At 38.1% G+C, this 27,613-nt stretch overlaps 1 protein-coding gene and 1 pseudogene across 2 annotated transcripts in view; one reads left to right on the top strand and one right to left on the bottom strand.

Annotated features, from left to right (window-relative positions):
* Positions 1-14,052, top strand: part of LOC102739605 (guanylate-binding protein 1) — a 15,988-nt gene extending 1,936 nt beyond the window's left edge. Inside the window, exons 2-11 of one of the 2 annotated variants that reach the window (XM_081818733.1) lie at positions 2,968-3,176; positions 5,146-5,273; positions 6,351-6,460; positions 6,943-7,139; positions 7,743-7,985; positions 8,854-9,134; positions 9,726-9,938; positions 10,633-10,735; positions 10,977-11,170; positions 12,014-14,052. In XM_081818733.1, the coding sequence (XP_081674859.1) occupies positions 2,987-3,176; positions 5,146-5,273; positions 6,351-6,460; positions 6,943-7,139; positions 7,743-7,985; positions 8,854-9,134; positions 9,726-9,938; positions 10,633-10,735; positions 10,977-11,170; positions 12,014-12,130 (1,776 nt within the window). In that variant the 5' untranslated portion in view covers positions 2,968-2,986 and the 3' untranslated portion in view covers positions 12,131-14,052. Of the gene's footprint in view, positions 1-2,967; positions 3,283-5,145; positions 5,274-6,350; positions 6,461-6,942; positions 7,140-7,742; positions 7,986-8,853; positions 9,135-9,725; positions 9,939-10,632; positions 10,736-10,976; positions 11,171-12,013 lie in introns of those variants that run through there. The other variant, XM_081818734.1, reaches the window with a different exon arrangement.
* Positions 14,053-15,463: 1,411 nt separating this feature from the next.
* Positions 15,464-16,219, bottom strand: LOC102740106 (homeobox protein MSX-2 pseudogene; annotated as a pseudogene).
* Positions 16,220-27,613: the final 11,394 nt, after the last annotated feature.

Below are 27,613 nucleotides of genomic sequence, written 5' to 3'. Positions count from 1 at the left end.
CAAACAATGAATCATGGAACACTACATCAAAAACTAATGATGTAATGTATGGTGATTAACATAATAAAAAAACTTGCTGTGAAACATAAAAAATAAAATAAGATAAAATGTGGAATTAAAAAAAAGAGTCTGGGGGCGCCTGGGTGGCTCAGTCGTTAAGCATCTGCCTTCGGCTCAGGTCATGATCCCAGGGTCCTGGGATCAAGCCCCGCATCAGGCTCCCTGCTCAGCGGGAAGCCTGCTTCTCCCTCCCCCACTCCCCCTGCTTGTGTTCCCTCTCTCGCTGTGTCTCTCTCTGTCAAATAAATAAAATCTTTAAAAAAAAAAAAAAGAGTCTGTTTTTGGTTTGTTTTTCTCTTTTTTGCTTTGTTTATTTGCTTTGTTTCTTAAATTAATCCCACATATGAGTGAAATCATACAGTATTTGTCTTTCTCTAACTGATTTATTTCACTTAGTAATACTCTCTAGATCCACGCATGTTGTTGGAAATGACAAGCTCTTATTCTTTTTATGGCTGAGTAGTATTCCATCATATTAAAGGCATAATGTATATTATATATAGTAATATATATAATATATATAATAAAGGCAATTATTACATATATGTATATGTATATATATATATACACACACATATATATACATATATATATATTCCACTTCCTCTTTATCCACTTTATCTACACATCTACAGATGGACACTTGGGTTGCTTCCATATCTTGGCTATTGGAAAATATGCTGCAGTAAATATGAGACTGCATATATCTTTTTGAATTGGTGGTTTTGTTTTCTTTGCATAAATACCCAGTAGCAGAATTACTGGATCATATGGTAGTTCTATTTTTAATTTTTGAGGAACCTCCACACTGTTTTCCACAGTGGCTACATCAGTTTGCATTCCCACCAACAGTGCACCAGGAATCCCTTTCTCCACATCCTCACCAACACTTGTTTCCTGAGTTTTTTATTTTAGCCATTCTGACAGGTATAAGGTGATATCTCATTGTAGTTTTGATTTGCATTTCCCTGATGATGAGTGATGTTGATGAGCATCTTTTCATGTGTCTGTTGGCCATCTGTATGTCTTCTTTGGAAAAATGTCTGTTCATGTCTTCTGCCCATTTTTAATGGGATTACTTGTTTTTTGGTGTTGAATTATATAAGTTTTTTTATATATTTTGGATACTAACTCCTTATCAGATATGTCATTTGCAAATATCTTCTCCAATTCAGTAGGTTATCTTTTTGTTTTGTTGATGGTTTCCTTCACTGTGCAAAAGCTTCTTATTTTGATGCAGTCCCAATAGTTTATTTTTGCTTTTGTTTCACTTGCCTCTGGAGAAAAATGTTTCTACGGCTGAGGGCAAAGAAATTACTGCCTATGTTTTCTCCTAGGAATTTTGTGGTTTCACATCTCACATTTAGGTCTTTAATCCATTTGAGTTTATTTTTGTGCATGGTATAAGAAAATGGTCCAGTCTCATTCTTTTGCATGTACTGTCCTGTTTTCCCAACACCACTTGTAGAAGAATCTTTTTCCCATTGCATATTCTTTTTCTTTTAAATATGTATTTATTTATTTTAGAGAGAAAGAGAGAGAGTGCATGAGCGGGGGGAAGGGCGGAGGGAGAGGCAGAAAGAGAATCCCAAGTAGGCTCCATCCTGGGCATGCAAGGCTCAATCCCACAACCCCAAGATCACAACCTGAGCCGAAATCAAGAGCTGGACACTCAACTGACTGAGTCACCCAGGCACCCCTCCCATTGCATATTCTTGCCTCCTTTGTTGTAGATCAATTGACCATAAAAGCATGACTTTATTTCTGGACTCTCTATTCTGTCCTATTGATCTATGTGTTCCTTTTTGTGCCAGTACCATACTGTTTTGATTACTACAGCTTTATAGTATATCTTGAAATCCAAGATTCTGATACCTCCAGTTTTGTTCTTCTTTTTCAAAATTGCCTTGGCATGATGGACTCTGAAAAACAAACTGAGGGTTCTAGAGGGGAGGGGGGTGGGACGATGGGTTAGCCTGGTGATGAGTATTAAAGAGGGCACGTTCTGCATGGAGCACTGGGTGTTATGCACAAACAATGAATCATGGAACACTACGTCTAAAACTAATGATGTAATGTATGGTGATTAACATAACAATAAAAATTGAAAAAAAAATTGAAAAATTCAAAATTGCCTTGGCAATTTGTAGTTCCATACAAATTTTAGGATTATTTGTTCTAGTTTTGTGAAAAATGCTGTTGGTGTTTTGATAGAAGCTAATGAAGCTTAAGTTTAAAGGCCCCTTGCTTACTTAAGCCCATACTAAGGCTTGGAAGGGTCTCTAGTCATGTGTCTCACATGGTCATATGTTTTTATAAAATTTGCAAAAGTAAGTTATATTGGTTCCACTTTTGGAACAGCAGTGTGAGAAGCTCTGTGGGCCATCATTCCAGCAAAATAAGCATAACTATGGGGGAAAAATACTTAAAATCTCTGGGAACTATTCAAAGGGTATACATGAAATGATGTATGAAAGTCTTTATTCATAGTAAGAATTAATGAATAAGTAAATCAACATTGAATTTTTTACATATAACCAAGATGTAAAATAAATCTCTCTAAATTCTATTCTATTTTCCATTTAAAGTTTACTCTAAATTTTTAAATGCAAATCCAAAAAGAAAGTTTTCCATGGTGAATTAAATGAACGATTTTGTTTAGTAGAGAGGCTGAATGTTCCTAAAATACTGTCATGCCAATATTTTTTGAGTGGACCACTTTGACAATACTTCTGTAACTTTCCAAAATGATACAGATATTACCTTCATCTATCTCAATGCTGACACCAAACTTTTGGCCATTTGGGGGAAAGTGAGGACTCTAGCTTCTAAATGTAAAATAACCTGGTGAAATATCTGATCCACTTAGACTGGAAATTTTATTTCATCTCATCTCTTCCCTTGCAGACCAGGGAACACTCTGAACATGGCCTCAGAGATCCACATGCCAGCCCCAGTGTGCCTCATTGAGAATAATGGAGAGCAACTGGTGGCTAATCAGGAAGCTTTGGAGATCCTGGCAGCCAATAAGAATCCTCTTGTTGTGGTGGCTATTGTGGGCCTCTATCGCACAGGCAAATCCTACCTAATGAACAAGCTGGCTGGAAAGAACAAGGGTGAGTGGCACCAACAAAGCTCTGCCAAGTCCCTTCTGTCCACCCACACTGCCAACAGGGAGCACGGTGATGCAAGAAAGTTAGAGATGCAAGAGAATACCGAAAGGTATCTTTCAATCCATGCTCTTATCTTCACTATGGTCTGAAAAAGACAGTTCATCTCTCTTTCCACTTTGCCTTAGTTTCCCCTTTATGCTTTTAAAGCATAAATTGTTCCTTTTAAAGCATAAATTGTTCCTTTCCTAGAAAGACTAATAATGCAGTAATACAAATAATTAGTGTACAAAATAATAAACTATCAGACATTTACTAAAATGTTCATGCAGTAAAAGCAAGTTTCCACTGATTATTAAGTGGAATGTTTAAGTCTGTATTGGCTTTTTTTTACTGTTGTAAAATATACATAACATAAAATTTGCCATTGTAACCATTTTTAAGTGTACATGCAGTTCTGTGGCATTAAGTAAATTCACACTATTTTTTTTTTAAAGATTTTATTTATTCATTTAAGACACAGAGATACAGAGAGAGAAAGAGCATGAGCAGTGGGAGAGGCAGAGGGAGAGGAAGAAGCAGACTCCCTGCTGAGTCAGGAGCCCGATGTGGGGCTCGATCCCAGGACCCTGGGATCATGACCTGAGCCGAAGGCAGACGCTTAACCATCTGAGCCACCCAGGCGCCCCGTAAATTCACACTATTATGCAACCATCACCACCATCCATCACCATAACTTTTTCATCTTCCCCAACAGAAACTCTGTACCCATTAAACAATAACTCCCCAGCCCTTGGCAGTCACCATTCTATATTCTGTCTCTATGAATTTGACTGCTCTAGGAATCTTATTTAAGAGGAATCAAACAGGGGCGCCTGGGTGGCTCAGTTGGTTAAGCAGCTGCCTTCAGCTCGGGTCATGATTCCAGGGTCCTGGGATCGAGCCCCATGTCGGGCTCCCTGCTCAGCTGGGAGTCTGCTTCTCCCTCTGCCTCTGCCTCTTCCCCTGCTTGTGCTCTCTCTCTGTCAAATAAATAAATAAAATCTTAAAAAAAAAAAAAGAGGAATCAGACATTATTTGTCCTTTTGTGATTTGCTTATTTCACTTAGCATAATGTCTTCAAAATTCGTCAATGTTGTACCATGTGTCAGAATTCTCCCTTTTTATGGCTGAACAACTTCTATGTGCATATCAATTTGTTTATCCATTCATTTTTTGAAGGGCCTTTGGGTTTCTTCCACCTTTTGGCTATTATGAATAATGCCGCTAAAAACATGAGGGTACAAATATCTGTTCAAGTACCTATTTTCACTTTTTTGGGGGTATAGACCCAGAAGTGGAATTGCTGAATCATATGGTAATTCTATGTTTAGTTTTTTAAGAACTCATCATATTGTTTTCCAAAGTAACTGCACCATTTTACATTCCCACCAGAAAAACCCAAGGTTTCTAATATCCCCACATCCTCCCCAATACTTAAGACTTTCTGTTTTTTTGATAGTGGCCATCCTAATGAGTGTGAAATAGTATCTCATTGTGGTTTTGACTTGTTATTTCCCTAATGACTAGTGATGTTGAGCATCTTTTCATTTGTTTATTGGTCATTTGTATATTTTCTTTGGAGAAATGTCTATTCAAGTCCTGTGCTCATTTAAAAAAATTTTTTTTTATCAGTTTCAGAGGTAGAATTTAGTGATTCATCAGTTGCATATAATACCCAGTGCTCATTACATCATGTGTCCTCCTTAGTGCCCATCACCCATTTCTCTTTTGCCCCCCACCACCTCCCCTCCAGCAACCCTCAGTTTGTTTCCTTGAGTTCAGCATCTCTTAGGATTATTCGTGACCAAGTGGGATTTATTCCTGGGCTTTGCTCATTCTTTAATCAGGTTATTTTTTTGTGTTGCACTGTAGGATTTCTAGATCCATCTGCTATTAAAACTCCACCCCCTATTATCTCCATTCCCCCTCGCAGGCTTTTCTCTGGGCGCCACAGTACAGTCTCATACCAAAGGAATCTGGATGTGGTGTGTGCCTCATCCCAAGAAGCCAAATCACACCTTAGTTCTCCTGGACACTGAGGGCCTGGGAGATGTAGAGAAGGTAAGGATTAAGGATTCACTTTTGGAATTAGACCCTCATCCCTGAATATTCTCTACAGTATTTATTTTTTTAAATAAGAGCTTTCACTTAAATGTATGCTTTTTTCATATCTGCTTCTGTGCCCTGAGGCCAAGTTTAGCAATCAGGGGTCAGGAAAATATTCATAAAGCAGAATCCTAGAAGATCATAGTGGTCAGTAGGTAGTATTCTAATTATTAACAATAGGCTGCATGCCAAGCCAGTTAACCCAGATACATAAAAGTAGTACAAATAAAATCAATGTCATGAGTTCAATCCTGCAGAGAACTTTAGTTAAGAATTTAGGTTCTGGAGTGCTTAGGTGGTTCAGTCAATTAAGCGTCTGCCTTCAGCTCAGGTCATGATCCCGGGGTCCTGGGATGAAGTCCTGCATCGGGCTCCCTGCTCAGTAGCAAGTCTGCTTCTCCCTCTTCCTCTCCCTCTGTGCTCTTTCTCACTCTCAGTCTCTCTCAAATAAATAAGTAAAATCCTAAAAAGAAAAAGATTTTAGGTTCTGAAGTCCCATACCCTTGCGTTTAAATATAAGCCCTGACACTAACTCAGAGGCCTTGGCAAATTATTTGACCTCTTTTAACCTCAGCTTTCTAAATCTGTAAAACAGATGTAATAGATATATAATTGCCTCATAGTATTGTTTTGAATAAGGTAAGTAATGGAAAATGTTAGGTGTATAATAATTGCTCAGTAAAGTGGCTACACATATTATTACTCTTATATGAGTCAATTTTGCTGTAAAAAGGAAGAGAAATCTTTAAACTTAAATTATATTTAAGGCCTTAGAATGCCCACCAACCTTGATTATTGGTTTTGGAATTATCTGCCAATGATCATAAAAGGACCTAGTGAGAATCAATGTAAACTAAAAATACTAATTATAAAATGATCCAAAATTCAAGTCCCACTAAAACTTTTGTTTGGATTTTGTTTTCTCATATAGGTCATTATTCTAATTAAATGAGCATCTTTTTACTGCTGCTGATCTGGAAAGTTCCAGGAGAATGAAACATAATCTCAGCCCGAATGTGTTCTGATTTCCAGGGTAACAACCAGAATGACTCCTGGATCTTTGCCCTAGCAATACTCCTGAGCAGCACCTTTGTGTACAATAGCATGGGAACCATCAACCAGCAGGCCATGGACCAACTGCAGTATCCTTTTTGTTGTTCAAAATAGCATCAAAGGAAGAGGGGAGACCTATATTTAAAAACCAGCTGCTTGGCAGTGAATCCTGGTGAATCAAGCACAGAAAGAGAAGACTTAAGAAATAATTCAAGGGTGGGATGCCTGGGTGGCTCAGTTGGTTGGGCGACTGCCTTCAGCTCAGATCATGATCCTGGAGTCCCGGGATCGAGTCCCGCATCGGGCTCCCTGCTTGGCGGGGAGTCTGCTTCTCCCTCTGACCCTCCCCCCTCTCATGTGTGCACTCCCTCTCTCAAATAAATAAATAAATAAAATCTTAAAAAAAAAAAAAAGAAATAATTCAAGGGTAAGGGAACGATCCTATGTACCCACTGAAGAATTGACACTTGGGTTAAAAACAAAGGTGAAATGAAGGTTTTAAATATATGGAACTAATATGGGGTGGAGGACACTGTTCTTTTATGCCAGTTTTCCTCAGTTTGCTACTCAGCTATGTGACAGAGCTGTCAGATAGAATCAGGGCGAAATCCTCCCCTGATGCCGATGGGATTGAAGATTCGGCTGACTTTGTGAGCTTCTTTCCAGATTTTGTGTGGACACTGAGGGATTTTTCCTTAGATTTGGAAGCAAATGGACTACCCATCACAGCAGATGAGTACCTGGAGAATTCACTCAAGCTTAAACAAGGTAAAAGGAAGGGACTTAGAAATAAATGGAGATAACAAAACACAAGAAACTATAGTTTTAGTGTTCCATTTACAGTTTTCTTACATTTATAGTTTTCTACTTATTCTTAGCTAGCTATAACTAAGAATTAATGCTTGTTTGATATATGAATTAATAAATTTGATTTTAAATTATATTCTCCTCTCTTCTAAGAATAATTTCCTTTTCTTTCATCTTTTCCTGTGCTATTATTAGTTTGATTTTATTTCCCTGCTTTGGGCTTGCGATTAGCTAACGAATATGGAATAGAATAGACATTGGAAGAAAAGAGATGAAGGCATGAACAGTGCTCTAGTCCAAGGGTTGGCAAATGATGGCCCACAGTTCAAATGATGGCCAATCCAGCACACCAGCTGTCTTTGTACATAAGGTTTTATTGGAATAATGCTATACCCATTCATTTATAGATTGTTTATGGCTGCTTTCATGCTGCAACAGCAGAACTGCGTCCTTGGAAAAGAGACCCCTTGGCTTGCAAAGCCTAAAATATTTACTGTTTGGCTCTTCACAGAAAAAGTTTGCAAGACCCTATATTTGGGACATTCCTTTTTTATCTTCCTGCAGGTACCACTCAAAGTGATCAAAATTTTAATCTGCCCCGTCTCTGTATCCGGAAGTTCTTCCCAAAGAAGAAATGCTTTATCTTTGATCGACCTACTCACCGGAAGAAGCTAGGCCAGCTTGAGACATTGCATGATAATGAGCTGGATCCTGAATTTGTGCAACAAGCTGCAGTCTTCTGTTCCTACATCTTTAGCAATTCCAAAATTAAAACTCTTTCAGGAGGCATCAAAGTCAATGGACCTCGTGAGTCCTCTTCCCAGTCTTTTTCTTTAATTGTTAAGACTAAAGGAGGGTAGAATTATATCCACACAGTTTCAGATTTGAAAAATGCAGATCGTACTGCTATTACCATTTAAATTCTAAATGGCACCAACATTTCTAATAGATTTTACTAGCCAAACTCTCTTGGGTAAGAAAAGATAGGAGAGGCCAAAGGAAAAAAAGCTCTATTTCTTAAAATTGCCCTAGTTAATTGGACTTGCACTGCCCAATATGGTAGCCACTATACAAGTGTGGCTATTTAAATTTAAGTGTAAGTTAATTAAAATTAAATAAAATTTAAAATTCCAATTACACAGCTATATTTCAAGGCCCATACCTATATGGGGTTGGTAGCTGGACAACGTACTGCACAATACACATAGAACACTTCCAACATCACAGAAAGTTCTCTTGGACAACACTATGCTAGAATAAACAAAACTGAGAACTCTTTTTGATTTATTCTACAATATTGATCAAATGTTTACCACAGACCAGGGCTGCTAATAGAGACATACATGAGAGAGTTATGGTTCCTGTCCTAATGATGCTTGGGGGTAAAGTAGATGCAAGCACTCAATAAACATAGGCCCGTGCTATCTATAACAGAGATTCTTGACCTTTGATGTATATACATATCACCTGGGCATCTTGCCAGAGAGGAGGGTCTAATTAAGTTGATCTGGGGCAAAGGCTGAGAATCTGCATATCTAGCAAGCTGCCAGGTGATCCTGAGGACACTGATGCTGTGAGGCAAATGGGTAGTAATAAACATGATCAGAATTACACAGAATAGAATGTTTCCTCATCCCACCTACAATAAGCATCCTTATTTGTTCTCAATTTATAGGTCTAAAGAACCTGGTGCTGACCTATGTCAATGCCATCAGCAGTGGGGATCTGCCCTGCATGGAGAATGCTGTCCTGGCCTTGGCCCAGATCGAGAATGCAGCTGCAGTGCAAAAGGCCATTGCTCACTATGACCAGGAGATGAGCCAGAGGGTGCAGCTGCCCACTGAAACCCTCCAAGAGCTGCTGGACCTGCACAGGGCCTGTGAGAAAGAGGCCATCGAACTCTTCATGAGCAGTTCCTTCAGAGATGTAGACCATTTATTTCAAAAGGGCTTAGCGGTAATTTGTTCTCAAGTTTATATGGATTAGGGCCTTGGAAAGCCAAGTACTACCAGAAAATGAAATGAGCATTTATTTTGAGAGGGATTTCCTACTAGACTTTAAAATGGTGATAACCACTATTTGTTATTATCATAAAAAGAAGAACAAAGTTTATTTTGATCTTCCTCAAAATTTAACTAAATGCATATAAGTAACAATCAGAGTTTCTAATCAGATGCCCACTGTTATCAGACTGATTTGATATCCTAGTCAAAAGCAAAGAAAATTATAGTCCTGATTATCATATGCAGGCTGATATTGAGCCACATTTATTCCATATGTAATCACTGGTCCAATTTGACAAGCAGAAATCTATCTCTTAAAGGTGTAACAAAAAAAAGTTAGCACTCTGCTCTGAACTTCACCTCCAAGGAAAAAGGGCCTTTAGTAATAAAGTCAGGAGCAAGAGGAAGGATATGGTCCTGTTGAGGTGCCTATAACTTTTTCTAGGGTCACAGACTTATTTTTGAGAAGACTTTCCAGAATCTCCAAGGTCAAGCTAACATCTTTTCCCTGTTATTCTTTTTACTTCTTATTTTTAAATTAAAGGCCCAACTAGAAAAAAAGCGAGATGACTTTTGTAAACAGAATCTGCAAGCATCAACAGATCTTTGCTCAGATTTACTTAAGGATATTTTCAGTCCTCTAGAAGAAGCTGTGAAGCATGGGATTTATTCTAAACCAGGAGGGTATCGTCTCTTCATCCAGAAGATGCAAGAGCTAAAGAGAAAGTACCTTCAGAAACCTAGGAAGGGGATACAGGTAACCAGGATTTATCTGCTGATTCTGGAAAGCTGCTGACATGCCTCCTTAGAAGACCAACATAACCAAGTGTAATCTCGCACATTGCAAGAACAACAGCATTCATGCTTTCATTTGATAAACATGTATAGGGAGCCTATTATACCAGATATGTCCTCTATGCTCATCCAAAACAGTGCACTCAAATAATAATTGAGTTATTAATTGGATTTTCAGATTAACCACCAAGTTGTTATTGTAATTCACTATTATAGCTGGATCTTTATGCTGTCAGGGACAGAAACCCAGTGATGGTCACTTAAACAAAAATGGTAATTCATCATTTTAGGCTACATATTCTCCCTCCACCTTTCCTTTGATCTGCTTTCTCCATGGTGGCTTCCTTTTTCAGCGACTCACCCCACAGGGGACCACAGCAACAACAACTCCAAAATTAGAGCCCTTAGTCTAAAAGAACAAAGAATCTCTTTTTCCCAGTGTCTCTATCAGTCTCCTATAAAGGATTCTGCTTAGTAGGGTGCCATGATTGGCCAGCCTGGAGCAAGTGCCCATACCTGTGGCAAGGAATCTTGACCACCAGGCACACCAGGGCCAAGAGGAACAAATCCTAGAGGAAAAGATGGTGGGAAGACAATCAGGAACAAGCGTTTCTAGCCATTTCCTATAACGAACCCTGTGTTCTCTGGGTCCTAAGGCTGAAGAGGTTCTTCAGGAATACTTGAAGTCCAAGGAGTCTATGACTGATGCCATTCTACAGACAGACCAGACTCTCACAGAAAAGGAAAAGGAGATTGAAGGTGAGGAGCCAGTCAAGAGACTAGATAGCCTCACGAGCTCTCGAAGTTTAAATAATTTGGCTGGGCAAGCCTGCGATCCTTACACTAGGGCAAAAAGAACAAAGATGCCCCTTACTTGCCGAAGTCATTTCTGAGTAGGGCATATACAGTGAGCAGCAACAAGGACAGGTAAACGTGCAGGGAAGAAAGGGACAACATGCTTACTCACATACATTTTTCTTCTTCTTTTTCCTTCTCACAGTGGAACGTGTGAAAGCCGAATCTGCACAGTCTGCAACAAAAATACTGGAAGAAATGCAAATAAAGAATCAGCAGATGATGGAACAGAAAGAAAGGAGCTATCAGGAACATGTGAGACAATTAACTGAGAAGATGGAGAGGGATAGAGTCCAGTTGCTGGAAGAACAAGAGAGAACTCTAGCTTTAAAACTTCAGGTATTTAATTGCATTACCTTGAGATTTCTGTTTGTCTCTTTTCTCACCACTGTCCCTGATCATATCTTAGTGTGGCAGTGAGAACATAATGCCTAGAAAAAGGACCTTGCTTGCCACTTGTACTTTGCAGTTTCTGTCTGCCTTCCTGACCTGGCTCCTGCCTCTGTCTGGTTGTTAAAAGATTTTATTTGCAGTTAGGTCACATCCAGTCCTTTATCTGTACATCCTCCAATCAGTGGCTGTTATCTGCTAGGCATCCGGAAAAATCACTTATTTGTATCTCTTGCTTAATACTATATGAAGCATTGGGTTGCCTGGGTGGTTCAGTGGGTTAAGTGTCCGCCTTCAGCTCAGGTCATGATCCCAGGGTGTGGGATCGAGTCCCACATTGGGCTCCTTGCTCAGTGGGAAGCCTGCTTCTCCCTCTGCCTGCAGCTCCCCCTGCTTGTGCTCGCTCTCTGTCTCTCTCTCTGATAAATAAATAAATAAATAAATAAATAAATAAATAAATAAATAAATAATGAAATCTTAAAAAAAAATACTATATGAAGTAAGAACTGCTATGCCTCTATTACTTAGGAAAAGAAACAGAAGTTCAGAAAAGTTCCAATAACTTTTATAGGGTCACACATCTTGGTATGATATCTGAACTGTCTTCATCCCTTGGTGGAAATGTAATCACAGAGCTAGGATGCCCAAGAAGAAATTAATGAAAATTAAGTGTAGAGAAAATGTCAAAAAGAAATTAAATATTTAAAAAATCTATGAATGTGGAAACTAGATATAAATGAGAGATTAACTTAGTACTACACTTTACTCAGTCTCCATTTTTCCCTTTTTTAGGAACAGGCCCGTCTACTAAAGGAAGGATTCCAAAATGAGAGCAAACAACTTCATAATGAGATACAAAATCTCCAGAAGAACATGGAAAAGCCAAGGAGAATATGCCTCATAAGCTGAAGACCTAAAGAATAGAGCTTTTCTGGTCACTCTTACCCAAGGCATAACTTAAGTAATTTTTGAATTTGTAAAAATATCATTACATTTGAAAGTAATCAGGTCTTGCATTTTTATAACATTAGAAATTTGCAAAGACATGCAGTACTATAATTAAAATCATGTCCATCTTCCTAAAAATATTGTAAGTTGTGTAACAAAGTTCAGTTTTACCTCTCTAACAACACAGAAGGTATCTGAGCTGTACCATTCAAGAGCAGTTTATTTCTCTGGGTGACCATTAGTTGACAAATGGATACTGAGCCAAGTCTTAGGTAAAACTTTAAGAACATAGTTGGGCGTCAGTTTGGCCAAGTGTTCAATGGGTTTCAGTGTCAGGGACAACCATCCTAGCTTTTTAGTGAAGACTATGCAGTTTTCTATTGTATCCCAACTGCACAGTCTGAGCAGTTAAGTGATCACTAGGCCCTAGGAATGGACAACCCTCCTTGATGGATTCCAAGCTGAAGCAAACCACCTTAGATAGAGATCTAGAATCTCTACAGAATTTTCATACAAAGATGGAAGAAACCATTAGCATGAGTAGGGGTTGGGTCACAAACAAATGGGCTAAAAAACGAAACACTCCTTTCTTGCTCGATTTACCCAGATTATAACTTTAATGAGACACTTTAGAATTTTAGATAATTGCCACTGGGCTGAACATGGTAACATGATGGCAATTATGCATTGTGTATTCATAACAATGTATAATTCACAAAGATGGACCTTAAATGATGACAGATAATGTATTAGAAACTGAACCAAATTATTAGATCGTTTATAATCCTATAAATTAGGCAATATTTTCCCAATTCTTAACAGTCTATACTTGAAAGTTTACTGATTTTCCCCAAAGAAATTATAGTTTGTTTTTTATATTTTTTGACCAACAAAATAATGCTTTTGGTATTACTTAGTATATATAGGCTTTATCCTAATTTTCTAAAATCCTAGGTAATGGTTGTTTCTTAAAAATGATTAAAAATTATTTTCAAGCTGAAAATAAAATGTGCTTCACTAGGCTTTTTATTTCTGATAGTTTTTTTTTTCAGTTTTCACCAAAAAATAAGGCTTTACTCTTCATAGCAATGTTGGCTAACTTTTCTGCAAAAGACCAGATGATAATTATTCATGGCACTGTGGGCCCTACAGTTTCTGTATCAACTGCTCAACTCTGCCATGTAGTGTGAAAACAGTCATAAACAATAGATAAATGCATGGCCATGGCTGTGTTCCAGTAAACCTTTATTTTAAAAAATAGGTGGCACCCACAAACCATAGTTTCCAGATTATTGCTCTATTAAACCATTGGTCAAATACTATGTATCTGCCTTATGTTGCTTACATTTCTAAGGGAACGTGCATTAAATTGTATGTTAGGATCTTGTAAATATTACACAATGTTTCAGTATATTACAAGTTGAGAGAAATATAGGGAAGCAGCTAAATGCCATTAAATCCACATTAATAAGCCTGCTTTTTCTGATTGCATGGGGACATATTATTCCATTAAACCTCCTTGCATCCCATCAAATGGTGAATGCCTCTTTCCACAGTTGAGAACATGCTACTAAGCAGTATTTCTTCACTTGCCTGCAACTTCATAGGAGACCAGGTGAGATGCACAGCATGTGTGTAAGTATACACACAGACCCACGGTGCTTATGTAAATATGCTTTATATTTTTCTTTTCCAAGCTGCATTGCAACAAAGGAGTAAATAAAATACATTTTTATAGACTAAAGAAACTTCATGGTAAAGAAACACTTATCCTTTCTTTTATTAATGTGGTGTATCATGTTGATTGATTTGGGAATATTGAACCAGCCCTGCAGCCCAGTAATAAATCGCACTTGATCATGGTGAATAATTCTCTTAATGTACTATTGGATTCGATTTGCTAGTATTTTATTGAAAATTTTTGCATCCGTGTTCATCAGGGATATTGGCCTGTAATTTTCTGTTTTAGTGGGGTCTTGTCTGGTTTTGGAATCAAAGTAATGCTGGCTTCATAGAATGAGTTTGGAAGTTTTCCTTCCATTTCTATTTTTTTGATGAGAAGAAAAGGTATTAACTCTTCTTTAAATGTCTGGTAGAATTCCCCTGGGAAGCCATCTGGCCCAGGACTTTTGTTTGTCAGGATATTTTTGACTACTGATTCAATTTCTTTGCTGATTATGGGTCTGTTCAAATATTCTATTTCTTCTTGTTTCAGTTTTGGTAGTTTACAAGTTTCTGGGAATTTTGTGTACCTTCTCACAATCCCATAGATCCATGCAGGCAGAGAGTTCCTACCCCTTTTCTTTGCTCTTAGTAGCCCCAAGGCAAAGTTGCCTCAGTGCTCTTGAATGAGTTGAGATAGAAGTAGATATTTTGGGCAGCATCCTGAAAAGTGAGGCTAATGTCAGATAGTTGCTTTACTCATTTTTTGCCCCTGAGGGAAAAATTGTGAGCTGAGGGGATTTCTTTAGATGCTGAGCTGTTCCAACTTGTGGGAGGGACTGACACCAGTAAAGTGAAATAGCATTCTTTTATTGGTGTTTTCGGTTAGGGATGAGGGCTAGGACTTCCTCTTCCATTATCTTGCAGATTTCACTTCAGATTTTTTTTTTTTAACTACAATCTGTAACAATGTGGACAGAGGGAAAAATATAGGGCCAAATATGGTAGGACCTAATGAGTTTTTTAATGCATGTAAAAATGCAAAAACACGATGTGTCCTCATCACTTTGAGGAATCTGTCATACCTACTTCCTAAGCATCATGCTTAATTCTAACTTTGTTCTCCATAAGCAAAAGTTAATTATCCCATCAAAATCACCAGATGTCAGCAATTTTACCTAATAATTGGTCTCTCCTATAAGAAAATACAAATGGACTTAAGCAGTCTCTTTTAAGAAGGTGATATATAGAAAAAAGTATACATATGTGCATATACATTTTGCCTTTCAAAATCTGAATTTTTATGTCTGCTGTATAAAAATGTCATTATATATATTATATTATATTTTTATATATATATTTATATATAATTATATATATAAATGAATCATCAGAGCCAATCTTTGTGAAAGGAGAAGGGGGCATCTAGAAGATCACAAGAAAATGCGGCTTGGTGCCTCCGGCCTAAAGAACAAATTCGAACTATGTCTGTAGCCCTGTGGGCCTACCTGCTTAGGTTGGCGCCTGCAAGGTTTGCAGAGCAGGAGTACCAGCTTGGTACTGCCTTCTTGGAGAGGGGGGGGGACCCATTTAAACAAACATCCATCATGGTGTCTATGGAGCTGGTCTTCCTTAGGTTAGATGGTAAATGCCATATCCGACTGGAGTCGCATAGAGTCCCACGGGCAGAATGGGAAGCACAGGTCTATGGAAAGGGTAGGACGTTCCATATATGGATGCTGCTTGCAGGAGCGAGTTGATGGGAAAAGGGAGGCCGAAGCCAGAGGACAGCATAGGTTTTACAGCCATTTTCAGCTTTTCTAGTTCTGCCTCCTGCAGTCTTTTCGCCTTGGCCCTTCGGTTCTGAAACCAGATTTTGACCTGGGTCTCTGTGAGGTTCAGAGAGCTGGAGAACTCTGCACTCTCTACAGTGGAGAGGTACTGTTTCCGGCGGAACTTGTGCTCCAGAGTGAGGAGCTGGGACGTGTGTAAGGGGTTTGTGGCTTCCGATTGGTCCTGTGCTTCCGCAGGGTGCAGGTGGTGGGGCTCGTGTGTCTTGGCGGCGGCAAGTATCTGCTGTGTTCCTGCATGCACGTGGCCCCGTTTTGTGAGTTTTCCGACTTGACAAGGCGGCCTGGAAGGGCTTGACCAGTGGCCCAGGGCAGGGTGGCCCCAGCGCTGGCGCTTTCGGCTGGCTGGCAGTGGGGACGCCTCCTTGGGCGGCTTCTTGTCCGACGTGAGCGCTGAAGGGCAGGCTGGACACCTTGACGTGGCGCTCCTCCACTCCCCCAGGCCCTGGGCCCGGCCCAGCCACCATAGCCCAGCCACCATCGCCTGGCCCTCCTCATCAGACGAAAACAAGTCCTTGCCTTTGGACGGAGGAGCCATGACTTCTCTGCCCTACGGAGCGCGCGACTCCCTGCCCAAATGATTTTTGATCTGTGGAGGACAGCTTTCACTGAGGGAGCTCTGCTATTTTGTCTGGATCTCAGTGTTCTGTGTGTTCCCTTTCTCTAGATCAGGGGATCTTATATATCCTTTCACTAAACCTACAGAGGGGAAAGTAACATCCTGACATTTAAACAAGAGAAAATATACTTCTCTAGGTTAAAAAGAATTTTGCCACAAGAACACCATAAGGGTCAGCAAATATAGGTCCTAACATGTGGTAGCTTTGGCACACTGAAAGCTTATAGCCTTGAATTACCTTTTTCTTGTTACTGTATCACCCAATGACTTATCTCAGATCTACTATATCAGAAAGTCAAGGGAAGGGTAGGGACCAGGAATCTTTATTTTTAGGAAATTGGTTTTAATTCACAGCTGGATTGAGGATCACTGGTGAAAGCAACATGCCTCCCCGGAGAGAGAGCTTTATTTTGTTCCTGGACATAGTATAGAAAAAGCCTAAACCAGACATCAGATGGTTTGAAATCTGGTATAGACTCATGCTACCAAGCTAGGGAGGAAGTTATGTAATTTTGCTTAGTTTTCAATGTTCTTATTTTTAAATGGTTTTTAAGAGACCCCTATTTGGTTTTGAAGGTATAATGATAAGTGTTGCGGAAAAATAAAAATCAGACCGGCGAGAGACCAAGTGACACTCAGAGAAGTAGGAGAACTTGGATTTATTTTATGCTTGTGGACCCAGATGAGCTCATGCTCAAAGTTCTGGGCCCCAGGCAACAGGGTTATAGGGCTCTTATAGGGTACTGCAGGCAGTCAGGTTAGAGGGCTATGCTGACTGCTGGTAGGTGGCTTTAAACTGGGGGAGTGGGGGCTTCTTTAGGTGGGAACAGTAGAGCAGGGAGCCTGTGGTGGGAAGCCTGTTTATAGAAGCAGAAGTGGCTGGTTATCTCTTGCTCCTAGTAGGGCTTCTGGTTATCTCTAGCTTATTGTTAGTAACTTTCCATTTTCTGGGGCCTCCTAGCCTGGGCCTGCTCTGGGTAATTTGCCAATAGATGCAAAAAAAGCATTTGACAAAATACAGCATCCTTTCTTGCTTAAAAAACAAAACACACACACACACACACACACACACACACACCTCAATAAAGTAGGGATATTTGGAACATACCCCAACATCATAAAGGCCATACATGAAAGACCCACAGCTAACATCATCCCTCAATGGGGAAAAACTGAGAGCCTTTCCCCTGTGGTCTGGAACAAGACAAGGATGTCCACTCTCACCATTACTATTTAACATAGTACTGGAAGTCTTAGCCTCAGCAATTAGACAACAAAAAGAAATAAAAGTTACCCAAATCAGCAAGGAAGAAGTCAAACTTTCACTATTTGCAGATGACATGATACTTTATGTAGAAAACCTGAAAGACTCCACCAAAAAATTTTTAGAACTAATTCATGAATTCAGCGAAGTTTCAGGATATAAAACCAATATGCAGAAAGCTGTTGCATTTCTATGCACCAATAATGAAGCAGCAGAACAAGAAATCAAGGAATCCATCCATTTGCAATTGCACCAAAACTGATAAGACACCTAGGAATAAACCTAACCAAAGAGGTAAAAGATCTGTATTCTGAAAACTATAGAACGCTTATGAAAGAAATTGAAGAGGATACAAAGAAATGAAAAAGCATTCCATGCTAATGGATTGGAAGAACAAACATTGTTAAAATGTCTATACTACCTAAAGCAATCTATACATTTAATGCAATCCCTATCAAAATATCACCAGCATTTTTCACAGAGCTAGAACAAAAAATACTAAGATTTGTATGGAACCACAAAAGACTCTGAATAGCCAAAGCAATTCTGAAAAAGAAAAACAAAACTGGAGGCATCACTATTCCAGATTTCAAGCTATATTACAAAGCTGTGATCATCAAGACAGTATGGTACTGGCACACAAACAGACACATAGATCAATGGAACAGAACAGAAAATCCAGAAATGGACCCCCAACTATATAGTCACCTATTCTTTGACAAAGCAAGAAAGAATATCCAATGGGAAAAAAAAAAAAAAAAGACAGTCTCTTCAACAAATGGCATTGGGAAAACTGGACAGCAACATGTGGAAGAATGAGACTGGATCACTTTTTTACACAATACACAAAATAAATTCCAAATGGATGAGAGACCTAAATGTGAGACAAGAAGCCATCAAAATTCTAGAGGAGAATACAGGCAGAAACCTCTTTGACCTTGTCCATAACAACTTCTTTCTAGACACCTAGCCAGAGGAAAGGGAAACAAAAGCAAAAATGAACCATTGGGACTTCATCAAGATAAAAAGTTTCTGCACAGTGAAGGAAACAATCAACAAAACTAAAAGGTAGCTTACTAAATGGGAGAAGATATTTGCAAATGACATATCTGATAAAGGTTGTTATCCAAAATCTATGAAGAATGCAATACCCAAAACCAAATAATCCAGTTAAGAAATGGGCAAAAGACATGAACAGATATTTCTCCAAAGAAGACATACAAATGGCCAATAGACACATGAAAAAGTGCTCAACATCACTCATCATCAGGGGAATACAAATCAAAACCATGATGAGATATCACCTCACACCTGTCAGGATGGCTAAAATTAACAACACAAGAAACAACAGGTATTGGTGAGGATACAGAGAAAGGTAACCCTCTTGCACTGCTGGTGGGAATGCAAACTGGTGTAGCCACTCTGGAGAACAGTATGGCAGTTCCTCAAAAAGTTAAAAATAGAACTACCTTATGATCCAGCAATTGCACTACTAGGTATTTACTCAAAGGATACAAAAATACAGATTCGAAGGGGTACATGCACCCCAGTGTTTATAGCAGCATTATCAACAATAGCCAAACTATGGAGAGTGCCCAAATGTCACTGATGAATGGATAAAGAAGATGTGGGATATAGATAGATAAATAATAGATAGATAGATAGATAGATAGATAGATAGATAGATAGATGATATATGTATAGATATATATTGGATATATATATATTGGATTAGATTCAAATATATATTGGAATATTACTCAGCCATCAAAAAGAATGAAATGTCATTTGCAACAACATGGATGGAGCTAGAGTATATTATGGTAAGTGAAATAGATCAGTCAGAGAAAGACAAATACCCATATGATTTCACTCATATGTGGAATTTAAGAAAGAAAACATGAACATATTGAAAGGGGGAAAAGAAAAAAAGGAGAGAGGGAAATAAACCATGAGACTCTTAATGATAGAGAAGAAACTGAGGGTTGATAGAGGGAGGTGAGTGGGGGATGGGCTAGATGGGTGATGGGCATTAAGGAAGACACTTGCTGCGATAAGTACCAGGTGTTGTATGTAAGTGATGAATCACTGAATTCTACTCCAGGAACCAATATTGCACTGTATGTTAATTAAATAAATTTAAATTAAAATAAAAAGAGAGAGAGAGAATGTAAACAATTGTGAGAGTTAGAGGAAGGGAGAGAAGTAGAGCTTGCACCCAGTGCCATTCCAGTACATCCTGGCATTTTAGTATATTGTCATAGAGAAAAATAGAGCAGGCAGCTCTCAACAGCTGACATGGCTCTGTGGGATAGGGAGAAAACACACAATCCAGAATCTTCTCAGAAGCAAGGGAGAAAAAATGGAGCTTGAATGGAACAACTTAGCATTTCAGTACTCTAACCTAGAAAAAAGTGGCAGGAGGTTTATCGTGGCCTGCAATGCTCTTTGAGATTGGAAAAAGGTCCACAACCCTGAGACTTCTCCCCTGGAAGAGAGGGAAAAGATGAGTAGTTTTCCAGTATGCTGACCTATCAGTGCTACTGCTCTAGTGAAAGTGAAAGCAAGCTTACAGAAGCCAACATGGCTCTGTAAAATTGAAAGAAGATGTACAGGCCTGAAATCTCTTTTCCAGAAGGGAGGGAGAGGACTGGGAAGTGCATGACCACAGAAAACATTTGACAGGCCTCCAGAATCTCCAGCTGGGTTGACTGGTGAATGTCTTTTCCTGACAAAACCAGCCTGTAAGACTGGAAGAGGTGAATGCTTCATCAGATGCACAGATACAAATGCAAATTTATAAGGTACATGAGAGTCAGGGGAATATGATGCAACCAAATGAACAGAATAAATCTTTGATAACCAACCCTAAAGAAATGGAAAACTATACATTGCCTGACAAAGCATTCAAAATAATCTTCTTGGGGAGCCTGGGTGGCTCAGTCATTAAGCGTCTGCCTTCGGCTCAGGTCATGATCCCGGGGTCCTGGGATCAAGCCCTGCATCGGGCTCTCTGCTCGGCGGGAAGCCTGCTTCTCCCTCTCCCACTCCCTCTGCTTGTGTTCCCTCTCTCGCTGTGTCTCTCTCTGTCAAATAAATAAATAAAATCTTTAGAAAAAAAATCTTCTTGTTAGCCTGGTGATGGATATTAAAGAGGGCACGTATTGAATGGAGCACTGGATATTATACGCAAACAATGAATCATGGAACACTACATCAAAAACTAATGATGTAATGTATGGTGATTAACATAACATAATAAAATAAAATTTAAAAAAAATCTTAAAGCTCTGTGAACGACAAAAGAACACAGACAAATTAAAAAAAAAATCAAGAAACCAATACATGAACAAAATGAGAATGTCAAGAAAGGAATAGAAACCATAAAAATAATCAAACAGAAAATCTGGAGTTGAAGAATACAGTAGCAACTGATCCAAAAACTTCAATACAGTGCTTCAACAGCAGACTCAGTTATTCAGTAGAAAGAATCAATGGCCTTTTCATGGGAATGAAAGGAATAGCATAGGAAATAATAGTTGATGGCATTTTAACAGCATTGTATGGTGACGGATGGTAGTTACACTTGTAATGAGCACAGTATAATGCATACATTTGTTGAATCACTATGTTGTACACCTGAAACTAAGGCAACATTGGTGTCAACTATCCATCTATACATACATACATACATAAATTCTGTCAGGAGGTTGCCATTCAAAGAAGTTATGAGTGACATTTTACATAAAGTGAAAAACTAATGGCTCAATTTATCTGTGTTAAAATTTTGACTTTTGTGCTCACTTTGGCAGCACATCTACTAAAAATTAGAATGAAAATTTTGATTTTCATATTCTACACTTGTTTTTAAGAACCGGCATGGTTGTCCTTAATTTGCTTTGCCAAATTGAAATTTTTTTTTCTCTGCCCAGCTGTTTTACATAAACAGCATGAATTCCCCAAAGGCCCGATTAATATCCAAAAATGTTCTTTAAAATATTTACAAAGTCTGAGACAGGAAAATTAAGTGTTAAATATCTAAGAGATTTATTGGAATCTCAGCTTGAATTCTAACTGCAAATACTTATGAAAATGTTAATATTAACATGAAATAACTGGCAGTGTTTCTAATTAGTATAAATTAAATTAGGAAAAAAAAAAAAGAATCAATGGCCTTGAAGACAGGTCATTTGAAATTAGCCAATTAAAGGAATAAAAAGAAAAAGAGTGAGGAAAGCATATGAGACCTATGGGATATCATCAAGCAGAGAAATATATGCATTATGGGAATCCAAAAAGGAGATGAGAGAGAAAGGCAGAAACTTTATTTAAAGAAATAATGGCTGAAAATTCTCCAAATCTTGGTAGGGAAGTGGACATCCAGATTCATGAAACTAAAAGGACCCCTAGCAAAATCAACTAAAGAAGATTACCCCAAGAAACATTATAGCCAAAATCTCAAAATTCAAAGACAAGAGAACTTTGAATGCAGCAAGGGAAAAGTGTTTTGTCACAAGCAAGGACATACACAGAAGGCTATCATTGAATTTATTAACAGAACATTTGCAGGGAAATGATATATTCAAAATTCCAAGAGAAAAAAAATTGCCAACCAAGAATACTATGCCCAGCAAAACTGTCTTTCAGACATGAAGAAGAGATAAAGACATTCTCAGACAAGACTTCTTTACCACAAGACCTGCCTTACAAGAAATGCTACAGGTACTTTTACAAATTGAAACAAAAGAGTACTAAATAACAAAATGAAAACATATGAAAGTATTAAGCTTATTGGTGAAGGTAGATATATAATCAACTTCAGAATATTCTAATACTGTAATGATGGTGCATAAATCACTTTTAACTCTAGCATAAAAGTAAAATGATAAAATTATTTTTTTATTTTTTTTAAATTTATTTGAGAGAGAGAGACAGATAGTGACAGAGATAGAGAGAGAGAGCACAAGGAGGAGGAGAGGGAGAAGCAGGCTCCCCACTGAGCAGGGAGCCTGACGTGGGGCTCAATCCCAGGACCCTGGGACCATGACCTGAGCCAAAGGCAGATGCTTAACCGATTGAGCCAACCCAGGCACCCCTAAATGATAAAATTATTAAAATAACTGGAACAACAATAATTTGTTGATGGATACACAATATAGAAAGGTGTAAAGTGTGGCATAAATAGCATAAAATGTGGGAGGGGCAATGTAAGAGTGTAGTTTTGGTATGTGATTGAAGTTAAGTTGTTACCAGCTTAAAATAGACTTAAATGTTTTATGTATGCTTCATGTTAATCACAAAGAAAAAATCCTCTAGTAGATACATAATAGATAGAAAGAAAAGAATCAAAGCATACCACTACAAAAAATCAACAAATCACAAAGGAAGACAGCAAGAGAGGAGGAAAGGAGCAAAGAAACTACAAAACAGAAAACAATTAACAAAATGGTAGGTGTAAGTCCTTACCTATCTATAATTATTTTAAAAGTAAATGAATTTTTAAAAAGTAATGAATTAAATTCGCCAATTAAAAGACAGAATAGCTGAATAGATTTTAAAAACAGGAATTAAAATTTTTAAAAATTAAAAAAAAAAGGCAGGATTCAACAATATGCTGCCTGTTAGAGATTCCATTTAGCTTTAAGGACAAACATAGACTAAACTTTATTAGTTCTAAGAATTTTTATGGAGTTTAAGGTTTTCTACATATAGGATCATGTTATCTGCAAACACAGATAATTTTATTCTTCCTTTCTGATTTGGATTTCTTTTATTTCTTTTTTCTTGTCTAATTGTTTTAGCGAGGACTCCAGTACTGTGTTGAATAGAAGTGGTGAGAATGGGTATCCTTGTCTTGTTCCTGACCATCATTGAGTATGATATTAGCTGTGGGCTTGTCATATATGGTCTGTATTATGTTGAGATACATTCTTCCTATACCTAGTTTATGAGTGTTTTTGTCATCAAAAGATGTTGAATTTTTCAAATGCTTTATGTGCATACATTGACATGATGATATGATTTTTATCCTTAATTCTGTTAATGTGGTGTATCATGTTTATTGATTTGTGTATGATGAACCATCCTTGCATCTCACGGAAAAAGCAACTAATATTTGATAAGGATACCAAGAATACACAATGGAGAAATGATAGTCTCTTCCACAAATGGTGTTGGAGAAAAATGGATATCCATATGCAAAAAAAATTAAATTAGACCCTTCCTTTACACCATACACAAAAATCAACACAAAATGGATTAAAGACTTTAACATAAGACCTAAAATGGTAAAACTCTTAGGAAAAAACAGAGCAAATCTTTTTGACATTGGTTTTTGTGATGGTTTCTTAGATACGACACCAAAAATACAGGCCACAGAAGCAAAAATAGACCAAGTGAGACGACATCAAATCAAGCTTCTGCAGAGCAAAGGAAACAAGAGGATAAAAAGGCAACCTACAGAATGAGAGAAAACATTTACAAACCATATACCTGATTAGGTGTTAATTTTCAAAATATGTAAGGAATCTTATAACTTAAGAGCAAAAACAAACAAAACAAATAACCTAATTAAAAATGGGCAAAGAACTTGAACAGACATTTCTCTAAAGACATACAAATGGCCAACAGGTATATAAAGATACTCAACATCACTAATCATCAGGAAATGCAAATCAATGAGATATCACTTCATACCTATTAGATGGCTATTATTAAAAAAAATAAAGAAGATAGTATTGGTGAGGTTGTAGAGAAATTGTATACTGTAAGTGTGAATGTAAAATGGTGAAGCAACTATAGAAAATAGTATGGTGTTTCCTCAAAAAATTAAAAATAGAACTACCATATGATCCAACCATCCCACTTCGGGGTATTTATCCAATAACTAAAATTGGGATCTTAAGGAGGTATCTGTACTCTCAGGTTCATTGCAACATTATTCACAATAGCCAAGATATGGATACAACCTAAGAGTCCATTGACAGATTAATAAAGAAAAAGTGATATATACATACTATAGAATACGATTTAGCCTCAAAAAATAAGGAAATCTTGCTATTTGCAATATAGATGAATCTGGAGAACAGTATGTTAAGTGAAATAAGCTAGTTACAAAAGGAGAAACACTGCATGAGTTATATGAGTTATTTACTTATAGAAGTTATCTAAACTCATCAAACCCTCAGAAGTAGAGAATACCATTGTGATTGCCAGGGGTTTGGGGGTGGGGAACGGGGCAGGAACGGGGAGTTATTATCCAATGGGTATAAATTTTCAGTTATGCTGGATGAATAAGTTCTTGAGATCTTTTTGCTGTAAAATATGGTATTATGTACTTCAAAATGTGTTAAGAGGGTAGACCTCAGGTTTAGGATACTTACCACCAAAAAAAAAAAAAAAAGGCAGGGGGGATTTGGGGAGGTGTTGGAAATGCCTGTTACCATGTATCATGGGTGTTTGCATATGTCCAAACTCAACAAATTGTACACATCAAACATGTGCAGGTCTTTGTACATCAACTATATCTTAATAAAGCTGTTAAAAAGAATTCTGGAAAACAATTACCCAGGGACACCTGGGTGGCTCAGTCGTTAAGCGTCTGCCTTCGGCTCAGGTCATGGTCCCAGGGTCCTGGAATCGAGTCCCACATCAGGCTCCTTGCTCAGCGAGGAACCTGCTTCTCTCTCTCCCTCTGCTGCTCCCCCTGCTTGTGCTCTCTCTCTCTGACAAATAAATAAATAAAAATCTTTAAAAAAAAAAGAAAGAAAAGAATTACCCAGATCCATATGGTCCCTCCTGACTGGTGAATTTTACCAAGCTTTTAAAGAAGTAATACCAATCCACACAATTTCTTCCAGAAAATAGAAGAGGGAACATTTCCCAATTCCTTCTCCAAGGGCAGCATATCCTGAAGCCATAATCAGACAAAAACAGTATAGAAAAAGAGAACTACAGACCATTTTCTCTCATGAACATAGATACAAAAATCCTCTACAAAATATTAGCAAGTTGAATCCAGCAATATATAATAATAATGCACCTCAGTCATCTGGGGTTTATCAATTAATGTAATTCACCTTACTAAAAGTCTGAGGAAGAAAGACCACTTAATTATATAAATAGACGCAGAAAACCTCAACAAAATAATATACCCATTCATGATAAAACTCAGCAAACTAGGAGTAAAAGTGAACTTCTTCAAGCTGATAAAAGGCATCTACAAAAACCCTACAGCTAACATCGTATTTAATGTTGAAAAGCTGACTGCTTTGCCCCTAACTCAGGAACAAAGCAAGTATGTCTACTCTTACCACTCCTGTTCAACATGATACTGAAAGTTATAGCACAGTGGGGCAAGCAAAGGAAAAAAGCATATAGATCAAAAAGGATAAAATAAAACTGTTTTTATTCTCAGCCATTATTGTCCTTACAGAAAATCCCAGGGAATCGACCAAAACAACCTCTTAGAACTAATAGGTGAGTTTAATAAGGTTGTAAGATACAAGGTCAACACACAGAGTCAATCTTCTGGGCCCTCTCCTGTTCCATTGATCTATGTGTCTATTTTTGTGCCAGTACCTTACTATTTTGATTAACTATAGTTTGTAATATATCTTGAAATCTGGGATTGTGATACTTTCAGGTTTGTTTTTCTTTCTCAAGATTGCTTTGGTTAGTCAAAGTTTTTTTGTGGTTCTATACAAATTTTAGGATTATTTGTTCTAGTTCTGTGAAAAATGCTACTGGTATTTTGATAAGGATTGCATTGATTTGCAACAACATGGATGGACCCTAGAGGGTATTATGCTAAGTGAAATAAGTCAAACAAAGACAAATACCACATGATTTCAGTTATATGTGGAATATAAAAAAAACCAAACAAACAAAAAACAGCTCTTAAATACAGAGAATAAACTGGTGGTTGCCAGAGGGGAAGTGGGTTGGGAGATGGACGAAATAGATGAAGGCGATTAAGAGGTACAAACTTCCAGTTATAAAATAAATCACGGAGATGAAAAGTACAGCATAGGAGATAGAGTCAATAATATTGTAGTATGTTGTATAGTGACAGATGGTGACCATAATGGTTATGGTAAACATTGAGTAATGCATAGAATTGTCAAGTCAGTATGTCTGTAGGAGTGCTGACAGTATGTACTCCATCGTTGGCTACATGTTTGGGCCTCTTGGACATTAATATACATACCTTAGAAATGCCTGTTAAGGTAGGGAAGGCGGCAGGCTTGCTTTGGCCTCCCAGGAATCCATTAGAGACATCTTTCCTTCCCCTTCTGACACATAGGTAGTACCACAAAATCTAATTGAAGGGCAGCTGTCAGGTGCCAACCCTTTGATCTCACTACAATGCCCCTCACTATAAAATCTGTGGACTAAGATCTGAATTTTGTGGAGAAAATACAGCTGTAATGGATCGTCCTCCACCAGATCGTCCCTGTCAGTAAGTTACCCTGAATAAAACTGTGTAAACTGTATGGAGTGTTGTGCTTCGTTTTCTGGTCTCAAAGTGCCTTCTCAGTTTGGGGGATACTTTCCTGTCTCTTCTCTACCTTCTAAAAATGTTACACATGTGAAATTAATATAACACTGTATATCAATTTTACTTCAATAATTTTAAAAAAACTTATATTCAGGGCGCCTGGGTGGCTCAGTTGGTTAAGCGACTGCCTTCAGCTCAGGTCATGATCCTGGAGTCCCAGGATCGAGTCCCGCATCGGGCTCCCTGCTCAGCAGGGAGTCTGCTTTTCCCTCTGACCCTCTTCCCTCTCATACTCTCTGTCTCTCATTCTCTCTCAAATAAATAAATAAAATCTTAAAAAAAAAAAAAAAGGAGGGGCGCCTGGGTGGCTCAGTCGTTAAGCGCCTGCCTTCGGCTCAGGTCATGATCCCAGCGTTCTGGGATCGAGCCCCGCATCGGGCTCCCCGCTCGGCGGGAAGCCTGCCTCTCCCCCCTCCACTCCCCCTGCCTGTGCTCCTCTCTCACTGTGTCTCTCTCTGTCAAATAAAAAAATAAAATCTTTAAAAAAAAA

This window comes from Leptonychotes weddellii, chromosome 4, assembly GCF_054177405.1.
Source record: "Leptonychotes weddellii isolate Sample4059 chromosome 4, ASM5417740v2, whole genome shotgun sequence".
Classification (NCBI taxonomy): domain Eukaryota; kingdom Metazoa; phylum Chordata; class Mammalia; order Carnivora; family Phocidae; genus Leptonychotes; species Leptonychotes weddellii.
This window is presented reverse-complemented; position numbering and strand designations above follow the sequence as displayed.